The following is a 26018-nucleotide window of genomic DNA, read 5'->3' on the forward strand; positions in this document are numbered from 1 at the left end:
TGATGAGACGTGAAAATTAGATATATGAAGATTAGATATGTGAAGATTAGATAAGTGATTAGGTACGTGAAGATTAGATACATGATTAGATATGTGAAGATTAGATAAGTGATAGGTGAAGATTAGATACATGATGAGACGTGAAAATTAGATATATGAAGATTAGATATGTGAAGATTAGATACATGATTAGATATGTGAAGATTAGATAAGTGATTAGGTACGTGAAGATTAGATATGTGAAGATTAGATAAGTGATTAGGTACATGAAGATTAGATAAGTGATTAGATATGTGAAGATAAGTGATTAGGTACATGAAGATTAGATTCATGAAGATTAGAAACATAAAGATTAGATCCATGAAGATTAGATACGTGATTAGGTACGTGACGATTAGATACGTGAAGATTAGATAGGTGAAGATTGGATATGTAATCATTAGATACGTGAAGATTAGATAGGTGAAGATTAGATACATGATTAGATACGTGACGATTAGATATGTGATCATTAGATACATGAAGATTGGATATGTGATCAGGTCCATGATGCATGATGATTAGAATGGAGCTACATGAAGAGCTGATTGTCTCTCATTCTCATTATCTGTAGCCGCTTTATCCTTCTCCAGGGTCGCAGGCAAGCTGGATCCTATCCCAGCTGACTACGGGCGAAAGGCGGGGTACACCCTGGACAAGTCGCCAGGTCATCACAGGGCTGACACATAGACACAGACAACCATTCACACTCACATTCACACCTACGCTCAATTTAGAGTCACCAGTTAACCTAACCTGCATGTCTTTGGACTGTGGGGGAAACCGGAGCACCCGGAGGAAACCCACGCGGACACGGGGAGAACATGCAAACTCCGCACAGAAAGGCCCTCGCCGGCCACGGGGCTCGAACCCGGACCTTCTTGCTGTGAGGCGACAGCGCTAACCACTACACCACCGTGCCGCCGAGCTGATTGTTAAAATGAGAAATCGGACCGTGGCTCAGAGGGAGTGTACATCGGCAGAGTGAACATTCGCAACAAGCGGTGTACGTTTCAGGTCATTTTGTAGTAACGAGTGATAAGACTCACACACAGAGTGATCACTTACTGAATATTAAACTATTATTTAACTTTCCTCTTCAGTCGCTGTTTATTAATGTACGCTGTTTATCTAAAAGCTGCAGAAAATCCCAAGGAAGGAAAACCAATAACAGGGATGTGATTTTTCCGCGAATTCGCGGAATTCCGCTTTTTTCACCTCAAAACTTGAAAAAAAATGTTTCTGATTTTCCCCTCAAATCCACATTCGTATCCTATTCGTTCTGACTTTGTTTGAAAGATGGCAGCCTCGGATTTGCATCTTTACGCCTCGATCACGGAGGCTGCCATCTTTCAACTCTTTGTTTGAAGCAAGCGCATTCATTGGTTGTTACAGAGCGATGGGCCAATCATGTACCTCGTTTCATCTCATTGACGCAATTACGTCATTGAGATGAAACGAGGTACGTGATTGGCCTATCGCTCTGTAACAACCAATGAACGCGCTTTGATAGATAGCTGTACGTAAGCTCGCTTCAAACAGAGTTGAAAGATGGCAGCCTCCGCGATCGAGCGTGAAGATGCAAATCGAGTTAAAGAAATCGACAGAATAGTGAAAAACAAGTTCCGCTGGGAATGGTTGGAGAAAGAGGTTGCTACAGACGTTGGACATGAGACTGTGAGACATTTGTTCAGCGACTTTGTTCTTTGGGGAGAGGGCAGAGGTCTCTGGCTGTCAAGTTTGGGGATACTGGGACCTCCCCTGCCCGAGCTACGAGCGTCCAAAGTCGGGTTGGAGCCCGGGATAGAAACGAAACCTAAGCGGAGCGCCGCGGCTCGCCTCGGGGCGAATTACGTCCCAAGGCGCGGGGCTAGCGGGCCCTGCCGCGCTGGTTCTTTGGGGGGGGGGGGGGTGAGTGAGTGTGTGTGTGTGTGTGTGTGTGTGAGAGAGAGAGAGAGAGAGAGAGAGTGTGTGTGTGTGTGTGAGAGAGAGAGAGAGAGAGAGAGAGAGTGTGTGTGTGTGTGTGTGTGTGTGTGTGTGTGTGTGTGAGAGAGAGTGAGTGAGTGTGTGTGTGTGTGAGTGAGTGTGCGCGCGAGAGAGAGAGCGTGAGAGAGGGAGCGCGCGCGCGCGCGAGAGAGCGCGCGAGAGAGAGAGTGCGTGCGCGTGCGAGTGAGAGAGAGAGAGTGTGTGTGTGTCAGAGTTGCATGTTGACCATTAAATTGGCTTGAATTTGTTAATCATGACAAGTTTTTTCTTGCGTGTTTGCTTGCCATTTTAGTACAATTTTTAAGTCAGAAAACCCCAAAACCCAGGAGCTTCGGGGGGCTTCCCCCCTTGTCCCCCCACCAGGGTGCTGCCCTGGACCAGCTGGGGGCCTGTGGCCCCCAGACCCTCGGCTAAAATTTTCAGATAATTTCACCAGCCCCAAATCACATCCCTGCAATAAACATTTTACATTCATTTTTATTTATTTACACGCAATGATTTCTTGGAATTCCTGGTAAATCATGTTAAATGTAATCCTGTAAAAGGTTTATTTTGCCATAAAAGTGTTGCAGATATTTTAAATTTCATTATTTGAAGAAAGGAAAAAAAACCCAAAATTTTATCTTAAATACGATATTCAGGTGTATCAGGCGCCCAGATTAGTAACCAGAAGCTCTTGGCCTGTTGGCGGTGTTTGTCTCGATGCCATCGGCACTGAGATGAATTGAGATCTACTCGTTTTTTTTCCCCCGGAGTGTATTCACGTGGTTTTATTTCTCTTTATTCCTCAGGTGAAGCACGCTGATGTGGTTGTGATGATGGGCGCCGAACACGTGATGCTCCGGGACACGTGCTTCAAACCTGGAGTGACTCTCATTAACTGTGATCCTGCATTAATACCAGGTGTGTGTTCTTCTCGCACTCTGACGCTCTTCACACGTTTTCTCACATCCTTCACACTCTACACACACGTCCTGTGCTGTTCGCACTTTTTTCTCAGGTTCTTCTGGGCGTGTGCGTGTGTAAAACGTGCTTTCTTTATTGTATATTATCAGAAATGTCCTCTCTGCTGTATCTGTGTTCTCAGCTCATGAGAAGAAGCTGGAGGCTGAATTCTGGCCAGATGTTCGACCCATAAGTGCAGCTCTCAGGATGCAGGTTAGACGCCCCCTGCTGGTTCCTGCTATCATTACAGCTTCTAAAGAAATTTAAAAACCTCTGTCGTGATGTTTTGACTCGACTCTAACAGAATGTGGTGAGAAGCAGTCGAAGGTGGGTGGAAGGACGCCAGTATCAGCCGTGGAAACTCCGCCCCCTGAAGCTCCAGCCGCTGTCTCCTGTGCCCAGGTAGGAATGTTGTAGAGCCCCTCAGCTTCAACTCGTTCCCATGATCCTCTATTCATCTCAGTACCTCCTCGAATCCCTGCATCATAATTCAGTGTTATTTCACCACACACTCAAAAACAAGAGCCCAAGCAAAACGAGATTTTACCCTTTTTTTTTTTTTTTTTTTGTGGTTTCTCAGCAACGTAACGAGCTGCATTATTTGTTTGTTTGTTTATTTTTGTCATATTAAATTCAAGAGAGAAATATCCTTTAGCTGCTATTATAAAAGTCGATTGTTTTATTTCTATAAATGACCGTGTCAGGTTTCTGGTGCTGAAGTTCTGCTACTCTGTCTTGTTTGTTGTGTCCACAGTGACATAGAGATCTCCCGAGCTCAGACCCCAAAGCCCATCGTGCAGCTGGCAGAGGAGATCGGTTTGTTGCCGGAAGAGCTGGAGGCGTACGGCCGCTCCAAAGCCAAAGTTCAGCTCTCGGTACTCAAACGCCTGCAGCAGCAACCTAACGGCAAATACGTCCTCGTGGCAGGGTGAGGCTGCTCTATTTTTTAAAATCTTTTTTTTTTTTTTGGATGCAGTTGCTATGTTTTGGATGTACATTAAAGGTGCGGCCTGCAACTTTTACGTTTTGGATGTTTATTAAAGGTGCGGTTTGCCGTTCTTATGTTTTTGATGTTTACTAAAGGTGCGGTCTGCAATTCCTAAGTTTTGGTTGTTTATTAAAGGTGCAGTCTGCAGTTCGTACGTTTTTGACGTTTATTAAAGGTGCAGTCTGCGATTCCTACCTTTCTGACATTTATTAAACTTGTAGTTTGCGATTCCTATGTTTTGGATGTTTATTAAAGGTTTGGGCTGTGATTCCTAAGTTTTTGACATATTTTATTAAAGGTGTGGTCTACAGTTCCTATGTTTTGAATGTATATTAAAGGTACGGTTTGCGATTCCTACGTTTTATATGTATATTAAAAGTGCGGTCTGCGATTCCTACGTATTAGAGGTATTTTAAAAGTTCGGTCCGTGATTCCTATATTTTGGATGTATATTAAATGTGCGGTCTGTGATTCCTACATTTTGGATGCATATTAAAGGTGTGGTTTGCGATTCCTACGTATTGGATGCATATTAAATGTGCGGTCTGCGATTCCTACGTATTAGAGGTATATTAAAGGTGAGGTCTGTGATTCCTAAGTTTTGGATGTTTTTTAAAGGTTCGGTCCGTGATTCCTATATTTTGGATGTATATTAAATGTGTGGTCTGTAATTCCTACATTTTGGATGCATATTAAATGTGCGGTCTGTGATTCCTACGTATTGGATGTATATTAAAGGTGCGGTCTGCAGTTCCTATGTTTTGGATGTTTATTAAAGGTGCAGTGTGTGATTCTTATGTTTTGGATGTATATTAAAGGTGCTGTCTGCGATTCTTTCATTTTGGATGTTTATTAAAGGTGCGGTCTGCAATTTCTACTTTTTGAAAATTAAAGGTAAAATCGGCAATTTTGGGTCAGAACTCCTGTGTAGTGTTTGGCAAGTATTCTTGGCAGATTCAGCTCTGAGGAGAAGCTGCAGTCTCTGTAGTGAACAGTCAAACATGCACAGTTTCTGTATTAAATCTTCACTTGACGCATTTCTGAATACAGCCCATAGTGATCATGAATGCATTTAGGAAACAGTTTGAACTACAACCCCGATTCCAAAAAAGTTGGGACAAAGTACAAATTGTAAATAAAAACGGAATGCAATGATGTGGAAGTTTCAAAATTCCATATTTTATTCAGAATAGAACATAGATGACATATCAAATGTTTAAACTGAGAAAATGTATCATTTAAAGAGAAAAATTAGGTGATTTTAAATTTCATGACAACACATCTCAAAAAAGTTGGGACAAGGCCATGTTTCCCACTGTGAGACATCCCCATTTCTCTTTACAACAGTCTGTAAACGTCTGGGGACTGAGGAGACAAGTTGCTCAAGTTTAGGGATAGGAATGTTAACCCATTCTTGTCTAATGTAGGATTCTAGTTGCTCAACTGTCTTAGGTCTTTTTTGTCGTATCTTCCGTTTTATGATGCGCCAAATGTTTTCTATGGGTGAAAGATCTGGACTGCAGGCTGGCCAGTTCAGTACCCGGACCCTTCTTCTACGCAGCCATGATGCTGTAATTGATGCAGTATGTGGTTTGGTTATTGTCATGTTGGAAAATGCAAGGTCTTCCCTGAAAGAGACGTCGTCTGGATGGGAGCATATGTTGCTCTAGAACGAGGGTTATGTATATAACCGCGGTTCTATGAGTTTCGGATGACCGCCAGAGGCGGTGCTTTCAGCACATGGATATCCATCACACGAACGTGCAGGTCGAGTAATAGTAACAACAAAGTCACGTGTGACCTGGGTGACGTCACCCCGTGACCCTGGCATAAAAGACCGGTAAACCCAGGAAGTGACCTCTTGGCAAATCTTCTCGTGTACACTCCGAGTGACTGCCAAGCTCTGGCGGTCATCCGAAACTCATAGAACCGCGGTTATATACATAACCCTCGTTCTATTTCGTTTCTACTGACCGCCAGAGGCGGTGCTTTCAGCACATGGATGACTAATACCAACCAGGTCATGAGGAGTGCCTACCCGTACCCAGTGCTGCTGCGACGGGCCTGGAATGACAGCCGTCGCCACAGGATTATGTGGGACGACATTAAGATGGTAAAACCTGGTGAAGGTGCAGCTGGAAGCCCAGGAGGCTGCGCTGCATATGTCTGAAAGGGGCACGCCCTTCAGTGATGCCCATGAGGCTACCACGCCCCGTGCAGAGTGCGCCCTGGCAGCCGGAGGAATCGGGAAGCCACTGTGCCTGTAGGCATGTAATATGGCCTCGACTATCCACTTGGATAGCCTCTGCTTAGAGAGCGCCAGACCCCTCGACGGTCCTGTGTGGCACAGAAACAGGGCGTCACTCCTACGGAAGCCCTCTGTACGCGACACGTACACCCTGAGGGCGCGAACTGGGCACAAAAGTTCCGACCTCTCACCATGGCCCGCCTCGAACGCCGCAAGGCTAAGGGGCTGGTTGACGAAGGTAGCAGAGAGGGTCTTTGGGAGGAAAGAGGGGTTAGGCCACAGGGTGACCCCACTGTCGCCGGAGTGCCACTGCAGGCACTCCCCACTGACTGACAGCGCGTGTAGTTCCCCGACGCGCCTCGTCGATGTAATGGCCAGAAGAAAAGCAGTCTTCAGGGAGAGCCATGAAATGTCTGCCGTGAGCAGGGGCTCAGAACGGTGCGTCGCAGAGAGCCTGCAGCACCAATGAAGGTCCCATGTGGGTACCCGGCTCCGTCGGGGGGGTCTCAACCGGAGAGCACCCTTCAAGAAACGTGCCACCAAGGCGTGGGACCCCACGGTCCTTCCCCCAACTCTGGCATGCTGAGCAGAGATGGCAGCTGCATAGACCTTGATGGTGGCAGGGGTAAGACCCTTATCAAAGCAGAGACTGGCGGAACAGTCAAATGGTCGGCAGGGGGCAGCATGTAGGCTCCTCCCCCCGAGTTAAGCACCAGTTGGAGAAAAGCCTCCATCTGTTGGCATAGAGGGCATTGGTGGGGGGTGCCCGAGAGCTTGCAATGGTATTGACCACTGCCGGCTCACAAGGACCTCGCAGGGGGTCCGGCCCTTCAGTGGCCATACCCAGAGCTGCAGACGGGCTGGATCCGGGTGCCAGATCTGCCCTCCCAGCTGTGATAGCAGGTCAGTCCTCACTGGCAGGCACCAGGGGTCGCCGTTCAGAAGTTGCAGCAACTTGGGAACCACACTCTGCCCGGCCACCGGGGGGGCGACAAGCAGCAGCCCGTGGTGGTCCATCGCAACCCTGTGTAGGGTTGGCACGATCAGCAGCAGAGGGGGGGAGGCATACAGCAGTTGCCTCGGCCAAGCATGCGCCAGCGCATCCTGGCCCAGGGGACTGGGGCCGTGGAGGCTGAACCACAGAGGGCAGTGTGTCGACTCCTGGCAGGCAAAGAGGTCCACCTCTGCCCTGCCAAAACGTTCCCAGATGGCGAGAACCACCGCTGGGTTGAGTCTCCATTCCCCGGGATCGGGGTCCTGGCGGGACAGCAGATCTGCTGCCCTGTTGGCAGTGCCTGGCAAGTACATGGCACGCAGGCTCAAGAGATGTCGATGGGCCCACCGCAGAAGTTGGCCAGCCACTTCCAAGCACTGGAGGGACTTTGTGCCTCCCTGGTGGTTGATGTAGTACACTACCGTAGCGTTGTCCGTCCGCACCAGGACGTGTCTGCCGGTCAGGCCTAGGAGGAAGTGCTGTAGGCCGAGGAACACAGCCCGTAGCTCCAGCACGTTGATGTGCTGCGCCCGTGCAGCACCGGGTGGAGGTGGAGACCGTTGAACCACCTCTGAAGCGGCATAAGTCCAGAAGTCCCAGCGGGACCAGAGAGGAGGCTGCCGTAAGCATGTCCAGCAGGCGCTGAAAGGTCTTCAGGGCGAGTGACCTACCCCGTCCGAAGCGGCCAAGCAGTAGGCGGATGTTGTGGATCCTGGTCTGGGAGGGAGTTACCATCAACGACCTCGAATCCAGGTGCATGCCCAAGAAAGTCGTCTCCCGGCTGGGCACCAGCGAGCTCTTCTTGTAATTCACCCTGAGCCCCAGCTCTACGACATGCGAGAGCACAGTCGCGATGTTGGTGCGGGCCTGAGCTGCTGACCGTGAGCAGACAAGCCAGTCGTCCAGGTAGGGCAGGACACGCAAACCCCTTGCCTGAAGTAGTGCCGATGCCGCTGCCGCACACCCGGTGAACACACGGGGTGCCAGCGATATCCCAAGGGCAGAACATTGAACTCGAAAGCCTGGCCCTCGAAGGCAAACCGCAGGAACTGCCTGTGGTGTGGCACAATGGGAGCATGGAAGTAGGCGTCTTTCAGGTCGAAGGTGACAAACCAGTCGCCCGCCTGGATGTGGTGTAAGACATCCACTGTACGCAGCATGCGGAATCTCATGGTCCTCAAGTGGGAATTGAGAGACCTCAGGTCGAGGATCGGGCGGATACCGCCGTCCTTCGGAACCAGAAAATACCTGGAGTAGAACCCACCTTGCTGTCTCTGCCTGTCGATGGGAGAGACTGCTCCTTTCTCCAGGAGGGTGGCGATTTCCTGCCGGGGGACGAGGGACTTCCCCGGATGGCTCACGGTGGTGTTTGACCCCATGAAACGTGGTGGACGGCGGCAGAACTGGATGCGGTAACCCTCGGTGAGGGTCACCAGCACCCAGGGGTCAACGCTCTCCAGCTTTGGAGCTGTTCGCTGGAAAAGCGGCCGACCGCCGGCGCGCTGATGTCAGCGCCGTCCAGAGCGCCCCCGTCGGTCACCATGGGGGCGACGAGGAGTGGACTGGGTGTAGGGGGCGGCACCGCGGGTCCGGGAGGTGGTGGGGTGGCGAAAGTCATCAACCCGTCTGGTCTCCTGGCGGGTGCGTGGCCGAGACAGAGTCGGTGTGGGCCCCCTGAAGGACTGGGCAGCATTGCCATGGTGGTGGGCCTGGCGGGGGCCAGCGAACTGCTGTTACGCCTAGATGACCTGGGCACTCCGATCCAGGGCTTGCTGAGTGGCTTCGCCAAACAGCTCCCCGGGGACAGGGAGAGAGTGCAGCACACGCCGGTCGGGCTCGGCCAGAGGGGACTGTGCCCGCCATATCTGCTGGCGGCCGAGGGTGAGATACGACATCAGCCGGCCCAGTTCCCGCGACGAGTAGGCAAAGGCCTGGAGCCGCGTCACACAGCTCCCGTGATGCCGCGCTCGTCCCCTCCAGCGTCTGGGGGTCCATGACACCTGGCTGGCAGAAGGGAACTTAAATAGGGCGAGAACGCTCCAAGTAAGTAGCCCAAAATAAACTATCAGGCGGAAATAAAAAATAAACGACCGGGCGAACACACCCGTGGTCGGGAATATTAACAAGGATGGCGCCGTGCGCTACAGAACTGATAAACAGCGGCGAGAAACACCGCTTTAATTTAAATGAATGAAGACCGCTTACCTGAGCGACAACAAACCGGCCTCCAGCAGCGAGGACACGCCTCGGAGGGCTAGTCAGCTAACTCCACCGAGCGAGAGCGCTCAGCTTAACGGAGTAACAAACAATACGAATATAACACACAAGACAGCCGGCCCGTGAGCAGGCCGGAGACAAGGCTACACAAAACAAGCGGTTGATAATATTAACAAGGATAGGCACTGTGCGCCACAGAACTGATAAACAGCGGTGAGAAACACCGCTTTAATTTAAATGAATGAAAGCCGCTTCTCAATGTTGGGCATCTGCAGGAGGCCATAGGTAGGGGTGTCCTGCATTGCCGCCAGGGCCCTGCAGTCACTAGGGAGGTGGGAAGGCATCTAGGGTCCGCCCAACACCTCTGTAACTCCTCGATGTATGAGGCCGAGGGCGGAACAGACAACGAGGAAGGCTATGTGGGACCTCTGAAGAAGGCGCTCTGATGCTGGGCCACCGGGGCGTGTCCAACCCCAGATGGGCCAATGCAGCCCTCAGCGTTGGCTGGATGGATAAGCATCCGCCTTCCGACGCTGCCACGGTGCCATGGCTGGTGGCCTGGGAACCGGCCGGAGAGGTGGAGCCGTGACCATCGGACCCACCGCAGTCAAAGCTCTCCGAAGCCCGGATCGACAGTTCATCCAGGCCGCGTGCATCAACGGCCGGTGACAGAAGCGGTGGTGATGGTGAACAGTCGGGCTGCCAGGCAGAAGGGGTGGCTGCGGGAACACTGCCCCCTGTGGCGGAGGCTGAAGATTCGCCAGCAGGGCCTTCATCGCCTCCAGCTCGGTGGACATCACCTCCACCTTCTGAGCCAAATCGCCCGAGCGCTTCTTTTTCGCCTTAAAAGCGAAGACGTGTGGGGGAACCCACGGCGCTTGCTGGGCCCCGCTGCTGCAGCCGACACCGTGTCCTGTCCCCCCGAGGCCCGGGGGATGTCAGACGGAGAATCCAGCCGAGCCAGCCTGGCGGTCCGCGCAGCCACGCTCAGGCACATGCAGTCTGCGCAGGCCATGTCCGTCAGCCCCTGCCGCAGGTGATCAATACCCAGGCATGAGGGGCACTCGCAGTGGCCGTCCTCCGGTTCGAGGGGGACCGGCAGTTGGCGCAGCGAGAGAAGAGGTCCATGACGCCTGGCTGGCAGAAGGGAACTTAAACAATAGGGCGAGAACACCCCAAGTAAGCAGCCCAAAATAAACAATCAGGCGGTAATGAAAAACGACCGGGCGAACACACCCGTGGTCGGGAATATTAACAAGGATAGGCGCCGTGCGCCACAGCACTGATAAGCAGCGGCGAGAAACACCGTTTTAATTTAGATGAATGAAAACCGCTTACCTGGGCGACAACAAGCCAGCCTCCAGCGGCGAGGACACCGCCCCGGAGGGCTAGTCAGCTAACTCCACCGAGCGAGAGCGCTCAGCTTAACGGAGTAATAAATCAATACGAATACAACACACAAGACAGCCGGCCTGTGAACAGGCCGGCGGCGAGGCTACACAAAATAAGGCGGTTAATAATATTAACAAAGATAGGCGCAGTGCGCCACAGAACTGATAAACAGCGGCGAGAACCACCGCTTTAAATTAAATGAATGAAAACCGCTTACCTGAATGAAGACAAGCCGGCCTCCAGCGGTGAGGACACCGCCCCGGAGGACTAATCAGCTAACTCCACCGAGCGAGAGCGCTCAGCTTAACGGAGTAATAAATCAATACGAATACAACACACAAGACAGCCGGCCTGTGAACAGGCCGGCGGCGAGGCTACACAAAATAAGGTGGTTAATAATATTAACAAGGATAGGCGCCGAGCGCCGCAGAACTGATAAACAGCGGCGAGAGGAACGCCGCTTTAATTTAAATAAATGAAACCCGCTTACCTGAAGCGAAAACAAGCCGGCCTCCAGCGGTGAGGACACCGCCCCGGAGGGCTAATCAGCTAACTCCACCGAGCGAGAGCGCTCAGCTTACGGAGTAATAAATCAATACGAATATAACGACAAGAAGAAAAGAGTTGGTGGACTTAGCGCAGTTTCTTGGAGGGTGCATAAGCACAGCCCCAACCCTACGGGTAACGAAACTACCACAGCGCTTTGTCCAAATTTCAATCCAACTCGCAACCTGCAAACGCGAGAAGATGTAAGAGGTCACTTCCTGGGTTTACCGGTCTTTTATGCCGGGGTCACGGGGTGACGTCACCCAGGTCACACGTGACTTTGTTGTTACTATTACTCGACCTGCACGTTCGTGTGATGGATATCCATGTGCTGAAAGCACCGCCTCTGGCGGTCAGTAGAAACGAAATAGAACCTGGATATACCTTTCAGCATTGATGTGTCTTTCCAGATGTGTAAGCTGCCCATGCCACACACACTAATGCAACCCCATACCATCAGAGATGCAGGCTTCTGAACTGAGCGCTGATAACAACTCGGGTCGTCCTTCTCCTCTTTAGTCCGAATGACACGGCGTCCCTGATTTCCATAAAGAACTTCAAATTTTGATTCGTCTGACCACAGAACAGTTTTCCACTTTGCCACAGTCCATTTTAAATGAGCCTTGGCCCAGAGAAGACGTCTGCGCTTCTGGATCATGTTTAGATACGGCTTCTTCTTTGAACTATAGAGTTTTAGCTGGCAACGGTGGATGGCACGGTGAATTGTGTTCACAGATAATGTTCTCTGGAAATATTCCTGAGCCCATTTTGTGATTTCCAATACAGAAGCATGCCTGTATGTGATGCAGTGCCGTCTAAGGGCCCGAAGATCACGGGCACCCAGTATGGTTTTCTGGCCTTGACCCTTACGCACAGAGATTCTTCCAGATTCTCTGAATCTTTTGATGATATTATACACTGTAGATGATGATATGTTCAAACTCTTTGCAATTTTACACTGTCGAACTCCTTTCTGATATTGCTCCACTATTTGTCGGCGCAGAATTAGGGGGATTGGTGATCCTCTTCCCATCTTTACTTCTGAGAGCCGCTGCCACTCCAAGATGCTCTTTTTATACCCAGTCATGTTAATGACCTATTGCCAATTAACCTAATGAGTTGCAATTTGGTCCTCCAGCTGTTCCTTTTTTGTACCTTTAATTTTCCAGCCTCTTATTGCCCCTGTCCCAACTTTTTTGAGATGTGTTGCTGTCATGAAATTTCAAATGAGCCAATATTTGGCATGAAATTTCAAAATGTCTCACTTTCGACATTTGATATGTTGTCTATGTTCTATTGTGAATACAATATCAGTTTTTGAGATTTTTAAATTATTGCATTCCGTTTTTATTTACAGTTTGTACTTTGTCCCAACTTTTTTGGAATCGGGGTTGTAAAAGATGGCAGGGTTTACGGACACGTGGCTAATAAATGTAAAGTATCAGTCACTGGAAATGTTACTGGGAGTAAATAAATCTGAAACGTGACATTTTTACTGTTAAATTTGGCAAAAAATGTGCTGTCTGACATCAGGGCAATTTTGTGATTTGACCAAGTGATGATGTGTGCGTGTGTTGTAGCATCACTCCGACGCCTCTTGGTGAAGGGAAGAGCACAGTGACGATCGGTCTGGTCCAGGCTCTCTCAGCTCATCTCAAACTCAACTCCTTCGCCTGCCTCAGACAGCCGTCTCAGGGTCCTACATTCGGAGTCAAAGGTAGGGTGTGTGTATTATGCTCAGGCTGTCTTTTGGAATTATATACCTGTATATTTATCCATGTGTATAATTCTCTCTCTCTCTCTCTCCAGGTGGAGCAGCAGGTGGAGGATACGCTCAGGTCATCCCTATGGAGGAGGTCAGAAATCTCATGCGTGGAGTTTTTTTTTTTTTTGTCTACTATAGCGCGTCAGTTTGCTTTCACTCACACACACACATGGAATAATCACACCAAACACAATGTGACTAAGCCCAGAGGTCAGGACATGAATGTACAGCTGTTTTAAGTCAAGTTTATTTGTACAGCGCTTTTAACAATAAACATTGTCGCAAAGCAGCTTTACAGAATTTGAACGACTTAAAACATGAGCTAATTTTATCCCTAATCTATCCCCAATGAGCAAGCCTGTGGCGACGGTGGCGAGGAAAAACTCCCTCAGACGACATGAGGAAGAAACCTCGAGAGGAACCAGACTCAAAAGGGAACCCATCCTCATTTGGGCAACAACAGACAGCATGACTATAATATTAACAGTTTTAACATGAAGTCAGTTTCGTTGATGTTATAACCTCTTCATTGATGGAAACTTGAGTGCAAAACTGTTCATGACAACTGCAGTCCTAAAGTTAGCAAGACAACTGTAGTCCTCAGCCATAAAAGCATTACTGTAAGAGTCCAGAGCGTCCTCCAAGTGTGACTTTCAGCTGTCCACATGGGGCCGTCCTCTACAGGAGTGATGCAGTGAGACTCCAACCAGACACAGGGCACCAGGATGGATCAGGCAGGTCTGAGGAGCAGAAGCGGTCAGCATCTCGATCCCAGGACCGACATGTAACTCAGAGGGACAGATTTTTTTTTTTTGGGTGGGGGGGAGAAAACACAGGTTGTTAGGTATGCCCAATGTCACCTGAATAAATAGGAACAGTATACATATTGCACCAAGTACAAGCAGGGACTCCGGCAAAACTAACTATGACATCATAATTAAAAGGGGAGAGCCAGAAGGTAACACAGGCATGAGGGAGCCCCGGGACATAAAGCAGCAGCCACTACACCATCAACACACTCGAGTGAGCAAGCGAGTGGGGACTGACAGCATCCATACATCCCAGTTTACCAAAACACTCTGTCTGAGGATCCTCCAGATCTCCTCCTTTACCTCATGAACACCATTAACACAAGGCTTGACTAAACAGATATGTTTTCAGCCGAGACTTAAACACTGAGACTGTGTCTGATTCCCGAACACTACTTGGAAGGCTGTTCCATAACTGTGGGGCTTTGTAAGAAAAGGCTCCGCCCCCTGATGTAGCCTTCACTATACGAGGTACCAGCAGATAGCCTGCACCTTTTGATCTAAGTAGGCGTGGCAGGTCATAGAGGACCAGAAGTTCGCTCAGGTACTGTAGTGTGAGACCATTCAGTGCTTTAGAGGTCAATAGTAGTATTTTATAATCAATACGAAATTTGATTGGGAGCCAATGCAGTGTGGATAAGACAGGGGTGATGGGGTCATATTTTCTAGTTCTAGTAGGGACTCTCACTGCTGTATTTTGAACTAACTGGAGCTTGTTTATGCACTTATTGGAACATCCAGACAGTAAGGCATTACAATAATCCAACCTGGAGGGAACAAAAGCATGAACTAGTTTTTCCGCGTCATGTAGTGACATTAAATTTCTTATCTTAGCAATATTTCTGAGATGAAAGAAAGCTATCCGGGTAACGTTATCAATGTGAGTTTCGAATGAAAGACTGGGGTCAATAATCACTCCGAGGTCTTTTACTGCTGCACGTGAAGAAACCGAAAGGCCATCCAGAGTTACTGTGGAATCAGAAAACTTACTTCTAGCTGCATGTGGTCCGAGTACAAGTGTTAGGGTTTTGCTGGGATTCGAACCTGGTTCGTTGGTGTGATAATCCAGCAAACCCCCACTAGGCCACCAGGGGGATGACTCAAATGCAGAGGCGTGAGGCGGAAGTAGAAAAAGAATCAAAAGGTTTATTTAAACTATATACACTATATACAGGGCAAAACAAAAGACAAAAAAAAACCAAAGAGTATAATCCAAAAGAAAAGCAAAGTGCAAAAATTCAAAAGCTAAGAAGATCAAAAAACACAGTACAAAGGAAACTGGAGATAAACATAACAGCACAAAGACTCCGTGACAAGAGGACTGAACTCAGGGGTATAAATAGACAAACTAATTAAGGACACAGGTGAAGATAATTAAGCAATTAACACAAACAAAACACAGGAACAGTGGCGGCCTCTAGAGGCCAAAATAAACACGACATGAAAAGGAAATAACAGCGGCCTCTAGAGGCCAAAACAGTCCTAGTCCTAACAACAAGTACTTCGGTCTTGTCAGAGTTAAGCAGAAGGAAGTTAATAAGCATCCAGCATCTAATGTCCTTCACACATTCCTCAATTCTATAAAGCTGGTGTCTCTCATCAGGTTTTGTAGAAGCATACAACTGTGTGTTATCAGCATAACAGTGGAAACTAATACAATGTTTGCGGATAATATCACCCAGAGGGAACATATATAAAGAAAATATGTTTCACGACCCTTTAAACAGATTCCTCTAAATTCAGATGTGTTTCTTGGTCCTCAGTTTAATCTCCACCTGACCGGTGACATTCACGCCATCACAGCGGCAAATAACCTGGTGGCGGCAGCCGTCGACGCCCGAATCCTGCATGAAGCCTCGCAGTCTGATAAGGTACTCCTGTAACATGAAGTACACTACGTTTATTTTCAGAAGCACTGCACGACACAACCATTTCTGTTTTATAGTAACGATGTCACTTTTTATCACTGAAACTCGGTGTGTGAAGGGCCGCTTTAGGTGTCCAAGTGATTCCTGAATATTTTAGAACTTTTTAAAGGGAATGAAAATGAAATGTATACGCTTTCTGAAGGTTCAGATGTTCTTTAGCTCGGTGCTTTGGATTCTGGAATCTGATCGGTCAGAAAGTGTTGATTAGTTCTCTTGAACAGCAGCTCTGAAAGTAGTGAAGCTGCAAATCGCCTGTTTTTTTATGTGTACGTGTTACAAAATTTTATTTTTTAAAAATAAATAATTAAACAGACAAATAGATAAATAAATAAAATATAAAACAATCTTTTTTAAAATAAATGGATAAATAAATAAAATACATCACATTTAATTTGTTATAAAATAAACACAAAATAAATTTTATAAATAAATAGACAAATAGATAAATATATAACATTTTGTTATAAAAATAAATGTAAACAATAAATAGATAAATAAATAAAATATATAATTTTGTTATAAAAAAATACATTTTAGAAATAAATAATTGGATAGACAAATAAATAAAATATACAACATTAATTTTGTTACCAAATAAAAAACAAAAATTTAATTTAAAAAATAAAAATACATGGATAAATAAATAAATCTAACAATTCTGTTAAATAAACACAAAATAAAATACAAAAAATAGATAGATAAATAAAATATATAACATTAATTTTGTTATAAAATAAAAAAAATTAAATAGATAGATAAATAAATAAAATTAATTTTGTCATAAAATAACACCAAAAAATAAATTGTAAAAATAAATAAATAAAATATAACAATTTTATTATAAAATAAACACAAAATAAAATATAAAAATAGATAGATAAATGAAATATATAACACACTGATTTTGTTATAAAATAATTTTTTTTTAAAACATAGATGGATAAATAAACAAATACCTTCAGATAATGTAGTTTTGTATGACATACACGTTTGTTGTGATGCTCCTACATTATACAAATTCTATACTCTTGTCCTGAATGAAGATTCTCTCTCTCTCTCTCTCTCTCTCTCTCTCTCTCAGGCCCTGTATAACAGACTCGTGCCGTCAGTTAATGGCGTGAGACGCTTCTCTGCTATCCAGCTGGGGCGACTGAGGGTGAGTCCACAGTCCTGTCTGACACTTCACGTTCCCAGTCTAGACCGATATCCTCACCTCTGTGGGTTTTTTTTTCTTTTTCCCTTCCATTCTCCTGCACTTTGCTCTTTTGTCCCTCTTTCTTCATCCTTTATTTCTCCGTTTTGGAACAATGACCTGTTCGCACCTGACAGGTTCCTGTGAGTTTGTTCTTCACTTACTTTTTCTGCAGCTTCACAGAAATCCAGATGGAGATTTAAATTGGAGATGTAGATCCTAAATCGGGGCAGCCATGGCCTGTAGGTTAGAGAAGCAGCCTTGGGCCCAAAGGGTTGCTGGTTTGATTCCCGACAGGGGAGTTGAATGAATGAACAGCACTTTCCCCTCCCTCTGTATTATGGCTGAAATGCCCTTGAGTGAGGTACAGTACTTGACCCCCAACTGCTCCCCGGGTGCTGTAGCATAGCTGCCACTGCTCTGTGTGTGTGTGTGTGCGCGCGTGTGTGCGTGCTCAATGCCATGAGGAAGCAACTGCGAGACTCTGAAGGGAACCCGTTCTCTTGTGTGAAACAGGATGGTGAATTATAGCCCTGCATTCACATTAGGAAGAATAATAATAAACTAGACCGGACAATTCCCCGGGGGAAATTGTGAGAGGATGCAGTGCGCGAAGCAATTCGGTCACGCATGTTCGCTGGCCGTGAACGTGTGACCTGCAATGATGTTTCAATGCAATGATTATGTGTGTGATTGAGACAGCCCCCCCCCCCCCCCCCCCCCCCCCCCCCCCCCCCGTCACTCACTGCTCCCAGTCGGCATGGCGACGGGCCTGAGAAAGCACAGAGTGACACATAATCTTGTCAATTTTTGGCTGATTTTTGCTCAGGATCAGGCCTCGAACAATGACAAATAACTCGACACCGAAAGCAGCTATTCACAAAATTCTTTCACAGTGAGCGCTAGAAGGGTCTCCTGAATACACTGATGTAATTTGTCTGTAGTCTTAAAAATGAGGACAGTAGACCGACTTAAAAATGACTGACTTTTCTGTCACGTTTATAATGGGTGTCAATGAGCTAAGACACACAAGGTCTTGAATTTTGTGCTGTGTTTTACGAAGGACCAGGCCTCGAACAATGACAAATAACTCGACAACGGAAGCAGCTATTCACAAAATTCTTTCACAGTGAGCGCTAGAAGGGTCTCCTGAATAAAATGATGTATTTTTTTGTCTGTAGTATTAAAAATAAGGACGCTAGAGCGAGTTAAAGATGACTGACTTTTCTGTCACGTTTATAATGGGTGTCAATGAGGCCATTCGGCTGCCCTCTTCTCAGTTTGAGGCTTCTCATTCAAAAACTGTAAATCCTATCGTTTAGGTAGACACATTGTGTGAATCAGGACAAGTTTTCCTACTACTTTTGAGAAAATCAAGTCTGTAGAGTGAAATTTGTGGCTGAAAACACAGTTTAAGCGAGAAAGTTTGAGCTTTTTTTCCAAACTCTCTCCACTCTAAGTTAACAAGCTTCACTGGTGTGTAACGCAATAGACACCCATTCAAAAGCCGGATTTTCTCCCAGAACCCACATGGCGTTTGAGCCGGGACTGATCCGAAAGTGTAGAACCTAGCAGAAAAGTTGATCCAGATCCACAGAGGAGAAGTTTTCCTACGTTTTAGAGTTTGAATCACGTCTCTAGGTGAAAGCATGCCAGAGCAGCGGACGTTTGAAAAACGTTGAAAAAGTGCTTTTTTTTCAATTAATTTCATAGAAATGAATGGGGGTTTTTTTCCATCGCGAAAAAATCGTATTCTGTAGAGAAAAGTAATAGCATAGCGAGTCCGATCGAGCTGCACGTTTTGATGTATTGTTTGTCTGTGTGCGACGTACGGTTATTGAGTTATTCAAAATCGAAATTTGCGTAGGAGGAAGAAGAAGAAACATGTAGAAGAACAATAGTTGCAGTGCTTTGCACTGCAACCTATGGGCTCCCCTAGGGGAGCCCATAGGTTGCTGTGCTGCAGCACTGCATCCTAATAAATAATAAGCTTAACCTATGGAGCACCTTTCTCATACCCAAGGTCGCTTTACAATTACAAAAAAAGAAAAAAAAATTCCACTCGAAGAGGGTCAGGATGTAATTACAGTGGCGTAGCTACCCACAGTCCCACCAAAAGGCGCACGAAGGGATGTCTCACACCACCGGGCAACATCACCAAGCACAGAAGCACCGCCGCACAGAGAGCTGGACAACCCCGATGTTAAAAGAGCAACGAGCTCACTGTAGTCCATAGTGAGGAGCACAGGCATCACCCACAGCGGACCAAGGCCTGAAGGGAATCAACGCCCAGCTACACCACAACTGGCGGACAAAACATTCAAACAAAGAACAAACATCAAACCATACAAACACAAAAAGAAAAACAAAGGGAGGGAAGTGAAAAGCAATCGTTGTTCTCTGTATGTGGTTGTTCCCAAACCATAATTTCAGTGATTGCTCAAAAAGCGACATTTTGAAATGAGATTTTCTCAATTCTATGCAAATTAGAAGACAGGTCCGATCAGCGTCCGATCCAAAAGTCATTCCTCGGACCAATCCTGTGGACGCGTGTGATACAGCAGTTCACTTCTTCACTTCCCCTCTCACAACTTTGGTACAGTTGGGCTCATAAAAATGGAAGAAAAACATATAAATATGGTTAGGTTTTTTTTCTTTTTTATCAGACATCTAGTTTTTAGGTTTGTTTACCTGACATGTTTCGACGTACGACTGTCGTCTTCCTCAGAGTGTCACCGGATGTTATTGGTGACGCATCTTTTATCAGCTGATGTTTCCGAAGGCCTGGCCTTCCTGTCTGGATTGACAGGTCGGTCACGCCTTCTACTGTCTGTTCGTCCCCTGCAAGATGGCACTCCAGGTATGGGAGAGCATGTATGCTCCCTCATCCCGGTTGATGGTCCTCGGGCTTCGCTTACGGATCTCCATGGCCTCCCTGATCCAGCGCTGATGTTTGTTATCTTCGGAAACATCAGCTGATAAAAGATGCGTCACCAATAACATCCGGTGACACTCTGAGGAAGACGACAGTCGTACGTCGAAACATGTCAGGTAAACAAACCTAAAAACTAGATGTCTGATAAAAAAGAAAAAAAAACACCTAACTATATTTAATATAAGACATAATGAACGTAATCGAAAGACATATAAATGTGGTTTCATCATATCCTATACAGTAATATATTATGAATATGAGCAATCGCACGCTCTGATTGGCTACTCTACTACTAGGATATCAGCTTGTATACTGTGAGTAGAAAAAAACAAAATGGCAGAGCGTGTTGCTGAACCAACCGAGGACGAAATAAAAACTCTACTTGAAAGCAAAACCACAAAAAAAAGCAGCAAAATATGGACTTAAAGTATGTGACGGTAAGAACGTATCTTTTTTCTTTTTTTTTAAAGAATTATTATCGCATTTTTCACAAATTGCTCCTGTCATTTCGCCGGTTTGTTTACATTCTAAGCGGAAACGATTTTGTCGGATGTTTTGTATCAAGTTTTCATTTATCGAATTTGCAAAAAATAAAAATGCTCCGTTTGTCAAAATCCAGTGAATGTGGATAGAACAAAACAGTTATTCCACTCAATCTCGTCGTACATGGATTATAGCCGCTATCGGCTCATGTACGACTCGATTTCGTGGAATAACTGTTAAATGTCATGTACAAATGTTCATTAAACGTGGATATAGACATCTCATCTCATTATCTCTAGCCGCTTTATCCTGTTCTACAGGGTCGCAGGCGAGCTGGAGCCTATCCCAGCTGACTACGGGTGAAAGGCGGGGTACACCCTGGACAAGTCGCCAGGTCATCACAGGGCTGACACATAGACACAGACAACCATTCACACTCACATTCACACCTACGGTCAATTTAGAGTCACCAGTTAACCTAACCTGCATGTCTTTGGACTGTGGGGGAAACCGGAGCACCCGGAGGAAACCCACGCGGACACGGGGAGAACATGCAAACTCTGCACAGAAAGGCCCTCGCCGGCCACGGGGCTCGAACCTGGACCTTCTTGCTATGAGGCGACAGCGCTAACCACTACACCACCGTGCCACCCGGATATAGACATTATGAACCAAAATAACATTTGGAAGGAAGACGCACAGATTGTTGTTGTCTCTGGTGAGTGTACGTAGCTAGGACAATTAGCTCGCTTTGCTGATGAAGCTCGTACAAAGCTGAGCACGTAAGCATGTAAATCAAACAATCAGTTTTCACACAGATTTGTGTGTTATTTAAATTATGTTTAACGATACCTTTATAAGCTGGACAGTGCGCACCCACAAGCACCAGGAGTACTCATAACGTGCACGAATTACAAGTGACTCGGTTCACAAGTGTCCCAGGTTTCATCCCCAGCATTTTTTGAGAGTTACCCGACCTGAATCAGCTCTTGCCTGATATAAATGATTGTGTGAGCTATACTGAAGAATCTACAGTACAGCATTGTTTGAAGACTCTGGCACTTTCACCACACACACACCAGAGAGACAGTGTATACTAGGGCTGCGTACCGGTACTGTACCGTGAAAATTGATTCGGTACAGGTCCAAAATACCGGATCATGAAGTACCGGTACTGTACCGATATAAATTTACACCAAGTATCTGCTTATTTTGTGACTGAAGATGCGTAAATCCTACCACAAAGACGAAAATTTAGCACCGGAAAAGACGTAAAATGCCGCGCTGAAACTTGAAATCGGAGCCATCTTTGATTTGAGATCCTCTCGCCACAGTCTCACGAGACATTACGAGAGCTTGGCTGATCCAGCGTTCTGATTGGTCAAAAAGACTCAAAAGCAGGTCAGCCATTTTTCCTTTGCTGGCATTGGTGGCCTTTGTTGCTTTGTGTAATTTTGCCGCGTAAGTTAAAGGCCGCGGACTGCGCGTAGTCTGTAGTACTGTAGTGTAGTCACTTCTCGCTGTGAGGCAACTTATGACTTTTTGTCCCAAGTTAACTATAGACCCCTTTCACATGACGTCACCGCGCCGCGAGATTTTGTTAGGCGCCATATTGGAAGACCAAGTACACGCACTCACAATATAAAACAAAGTACGAGCGAGAGTAAAGTGACACGATGGCTGATAATTCTGGTTATGTGAGTACATTACCAGCTGCAGAAAGGGCACGGTATGTGGAGAAACTGGCTGTGATTGATGGGTTTGACCCATATGATAAGACTCACGGCAAGGGAGAATGGAAACATAAGGAGGACCGGACACCAATTCTGCCATCTGTTTGCTACCCAGACATTGTAAACTATTTGTTGTTTACACCCAGTGCCTACACTCAGTGTTCGAACTATGCCGATATTTTCAGGGGGTCCCTTTTTTCCCCTGGGGGTGTGTGTGTGCTTGCGCTCGTCTCGGAGCGCGGATCTCCAAACACATGAGAAGCCTATCTTACGCACATATCACGCGGACTCCACACACGCATTGCGTCTGAAGTCATAACTCATCAGGGGAAATCGTGTCCGCATTGGCATGTTCAAAAAACAACCTCGCGTCAACAATGATACCACACGCAAGAAAAAAAAAAACAGTCAGGCTACTCAACAACCAACCTGGCAGCAGCGAGCAAGCCCCAAACCATCCTAAATTATTATTATTATTAAATTGTAGAAGTCTGGGAGGCTTGCTCCTCATACAGTTATCAACTTGGGGCCAATTTAGCATGTTTTAAATCTGAATTTCTTGCGTTTGCTTACCTCAAAGTGTCCGCAGATCATGCACAGACTTATCCATTATATCCACAGTTTTTTGCCAAGTCTCACACAGGTTTCTTTCAAGTCTACTGTTGGGCCAATAAATCATAAATAAAACAGCTCAGATTTGTTTGTTTAAGTTGTTTGCCACTCCACTTTATTCTCGTGGGTTCACATACCGCTGCCGTTATTATCCCCTTATCACGAGTTTGTTGGTCTTCCAAAATGGCGCAGGGTCTGTTTACTTCCAGTTTCGGGTGACGTCAGTGAAAGGGGTCTATAGGGTGACTGAGAAGTGAGGTAGGAAACCTAGTTATGTTCGGTTTTCTTTGAATAAAGATACTGACAAGTTGTCAACAGTTTATTAATGTTTCTGTCATTATTGAAGAAGTTCAGAAGAATTTGTCAAATTGTTCAGGTACAGGTCCGGATCTGTTCAGGTACAGGACCTGTACCTGATGATGTTACGTTTAGGTACGCAGCCCTAGTGTATACAGTAAGTGAGTGCACTACTCTGCTCCTCCACTAGGAGTCCTACTAACCTCACTCCAAACTCCCATCACGAGGACCTGCTTCACACTGATGCTCGAAATTTGCTTGTGTTCTGTTCCCTTTGCACGTTGCCTTTCAGTCTTACTCTCCATAAAGTTATTTAGCGTCATGAGGTCGATTACACGGACAAGCGGCTTAGGAAATTACACAAGAACGCAGAGTTTATTGAGACTCCGCTGAGATTTGACCAGCTCTCGGAAAGCAAGAGCCAGAGATCAAGAACGGGAAATGAAATGTGGCATAATTTGTCGTAACGCAACGTGTGCGTTTGTGTTTGTTTTCTGAAGAAATTCTCCAGTAAAGACATTTTAAAAGAAAGCGCCATTCATGATATTCGTGTTTATTGTTTTAATGTTTTGACTGAATCATCTCGCGGCACTTGAACCAACTCTTCTGACTGTGTTTTAACCAAATCATCTGCTGGTGCTCTAAAGCAGTGTTTCTCAAACTTTTTCAGACCAAGGACCACTTTGTCCCAAAAAAAATTTTCAGGGACTACCTGTCAACACCCGCCCCACACAACACGCACACAGACCATACAGATACCTTGTGTACTATTAGGTGTTTTTAATTGAAAAAATTATGGTTAACTAAATACATTGAAGGCCTATCCATTCCATATCCTCCGTGGTTTTTAAGGGCCCGTTTACACGAGGACGTTGTCGGGTAAAAACGACTAAATATTTTATCGGAAGTGCCTTTCGTCTACACGGGGACGGCGTTTCCGAGGCTGAAAAACGGAAAAAATTGAAAACGCCTTCCAGAGTGGATAAGTTAAAAACAGCCCCCGTTGCATATCCGTCTAAACTACCCAATACGCGAAACTCTGCTCGGATCTGCTCACGTCGGGTACGCGTTTACGTCATACATATGTCATATACTGTACATGCCAGCCCGGGAAGTAAGAAAGTAAGTAAAAAAGTAAGAGCATGTCTGATTACATCGATCCAACGGACCTTCAAGCTGCTCTGGCAGCTTTAATAAACGTCCAGGAGTCCTTCGAACATCTATACCGAATCTGCACATATACCGTTAATGAACAGAGGCGGGTATAGTACGCTCTTACTTTTTTACTTACTTTCTTACTTACCATAGCCAGAGTAGTCAAAGTTTTCGCGGCGCAGATGTGCAGATCAGACAAGATGGAAGCCGTTGCGCATGCGTGCAGACATAGCGGAGGTCTTTCACAGCACCACCTAGCCACCTGGCATGCACATCCAATTGAATTCCACACATTTATGCGTCACCGTATAGACGCAGATTTCCTCCTTGAAAACGGTCGTGTAGACGCGGAAAAAAGTGAGAACAAAAACCAGGGCTTTGAACCAGTTCAAGGAACGAAAATGAAAACCGGGAACTTTTTCTATTTCACATGGAACAGAAACGAAACCAGAAACTTTATTATTTTTTATGTTCCGGAACAGAAACGCTTATTAAAAATAATGGTAACCGGTTAATACCGGTTTTTATTTCGTTCCCCAAAGTTTTCGTAGCCTACAAATAAAAAAGCCATTCTTCTCCTGCGCAAGTTTCTATGACCCGCTGGGGTTCACTTCCTGTGTGACGTTCGCTGACTGAATGGAGAGAGCAGAAGGGTGGACTACTATCATGTCTCCACATCTTAAATAAGAGGTAAATATTGCAGTCTATCGTTATTCAAAAACGTCAATTTCAAACACGATATCAATATATTTGTCCACGTTAATGAGAGGCTCGCGAACATTAAATGACGTTAACCTCTGTTAGCCTATCAATGCATAGGGCCTGACTAGCCTTTGGTAACACACTAAACGAATTCTCTTTCATTTTTGGCACTTTTTCTGTTTGTGTAGATGGGAAGACATACTGAGAATCCAAATTGCCAACATTTGAAATAATAATTGTTTTGAATTATTTCTTGTCTTATTTAATGAAGGTTGTAATAGAATTAGCCTACATTTGGCTTAAGCTGGATGAGACAGAGACATAATTTTATAGCCATTTGTTAAACAGCTGACAGGGAACGTAATTAACCGTTCCGGGAACAAAATTTTTTTGTTCTAACCGGTTCGGGAACGTCTATTTAATGGTGGAACCCAAAACCGGAAATGTTAAAATTCCGTTTCTGTTTGGAACGAACCAATAGGAAAAAAATTCTGGTTCAAAGCCCTGATGAAAACGGACTTTTGCGTTTTTGTTTCAGACCGTCCCCGTGTAAAGTGGGCCTAAAGGCAAAAGTATGGAGGTTTAGAATTCAGCAAACAGTTAATCAGAATATTTCATATCAATAGTTCAAAATTAGGAGGAACATGAATGAACTGAAATGAACAAAACAAATTTTAGATTTAACAGATTACTCTTACTTGTCTTCTGCTCAAAACTGACTCTTTTTTCTCAATGGGAGGAGTGGTGCTGATGCATACTAAGCATCAATGATTTAATATCTGGTTCCAAGCTGGACAGCTTTAATCTGAGATTGGGGGCCACATTGACTTGGTTTCGCTTTTTAGTTTTCAACGCAACAGTGCTGAAAATGTGAGGAACTTAAATGCATATGGCATTTAAGTTCCTCACATTTTCTCTCAAAAAATGCTAACGGTTTGCCAAGGCATTCTTTGTGTTTTGTCTCAATGTGGCGCTTGAGTTTTGCTGGCTTCATTGCCTCATTGGCTAAAATCTCATAGCACAGGACACAGTGGGGATTGGGATCTTCAGAA

General features: G+C 45.9%; 1 protein-coding gene across 3 annotated transcripts in view; it reads left to right on the forward strand.

Annotated features, from left to right (window-relative positions):
• mthfd1l (methylenetetrahydrofolate dehydrogenase (NADP+ dependent) 1 like) overlaps positions 1-26018 on the forward strand; it is a 166963-nt gene that overhangs the window by 26345 nt on the left and 114600 nt on the right. For all 3 annotated transcript variants that reach the window (XM_060916342.1, XM_060916343.1, XM_060916344.1), the window contains 8 exons: positions 2817-2928; positions 3113-3183; positions 3275-3372; positions 3725-3898; positions 12936-13072; positions 13165-13211; positions 15693-15800; positions 16939-17013. In XM_060916342.1, coding sequence (XP_060772325.1) covers positions 2817-2928; positions 3113-3183; positions 3275-3372; positions 3725-3898; positions 12936-13072; positions 13165-13211; positions 15693-15800; positions 16939-17013 — 822 coding nt within the window. The remainder of the gene's footprint in view (positions 1-2816; positions 2929-3112; positions 3184-3274; positions 3373-3724; positions 3899-12935; positions 13073-13164; positions 13212-15692; positions 15801-16938; positions 17014-26018) is intronic.

The sequence above is a fragment of the Neoarius graeffei genome, chromosome 3 (genome assembly GCF_027579695.1).
Source record: "Neoarius graeffei isolate fNeoGra1 chromosome 3, fNeoGra1.pri, whole genome shotgun sequence".
Lineage (NCBI taxonomy): Eukaryota > Metazoa > Chordata > Actinopteri > Siluriformes > Ariidae > Neoarius > Neoarius graeffei.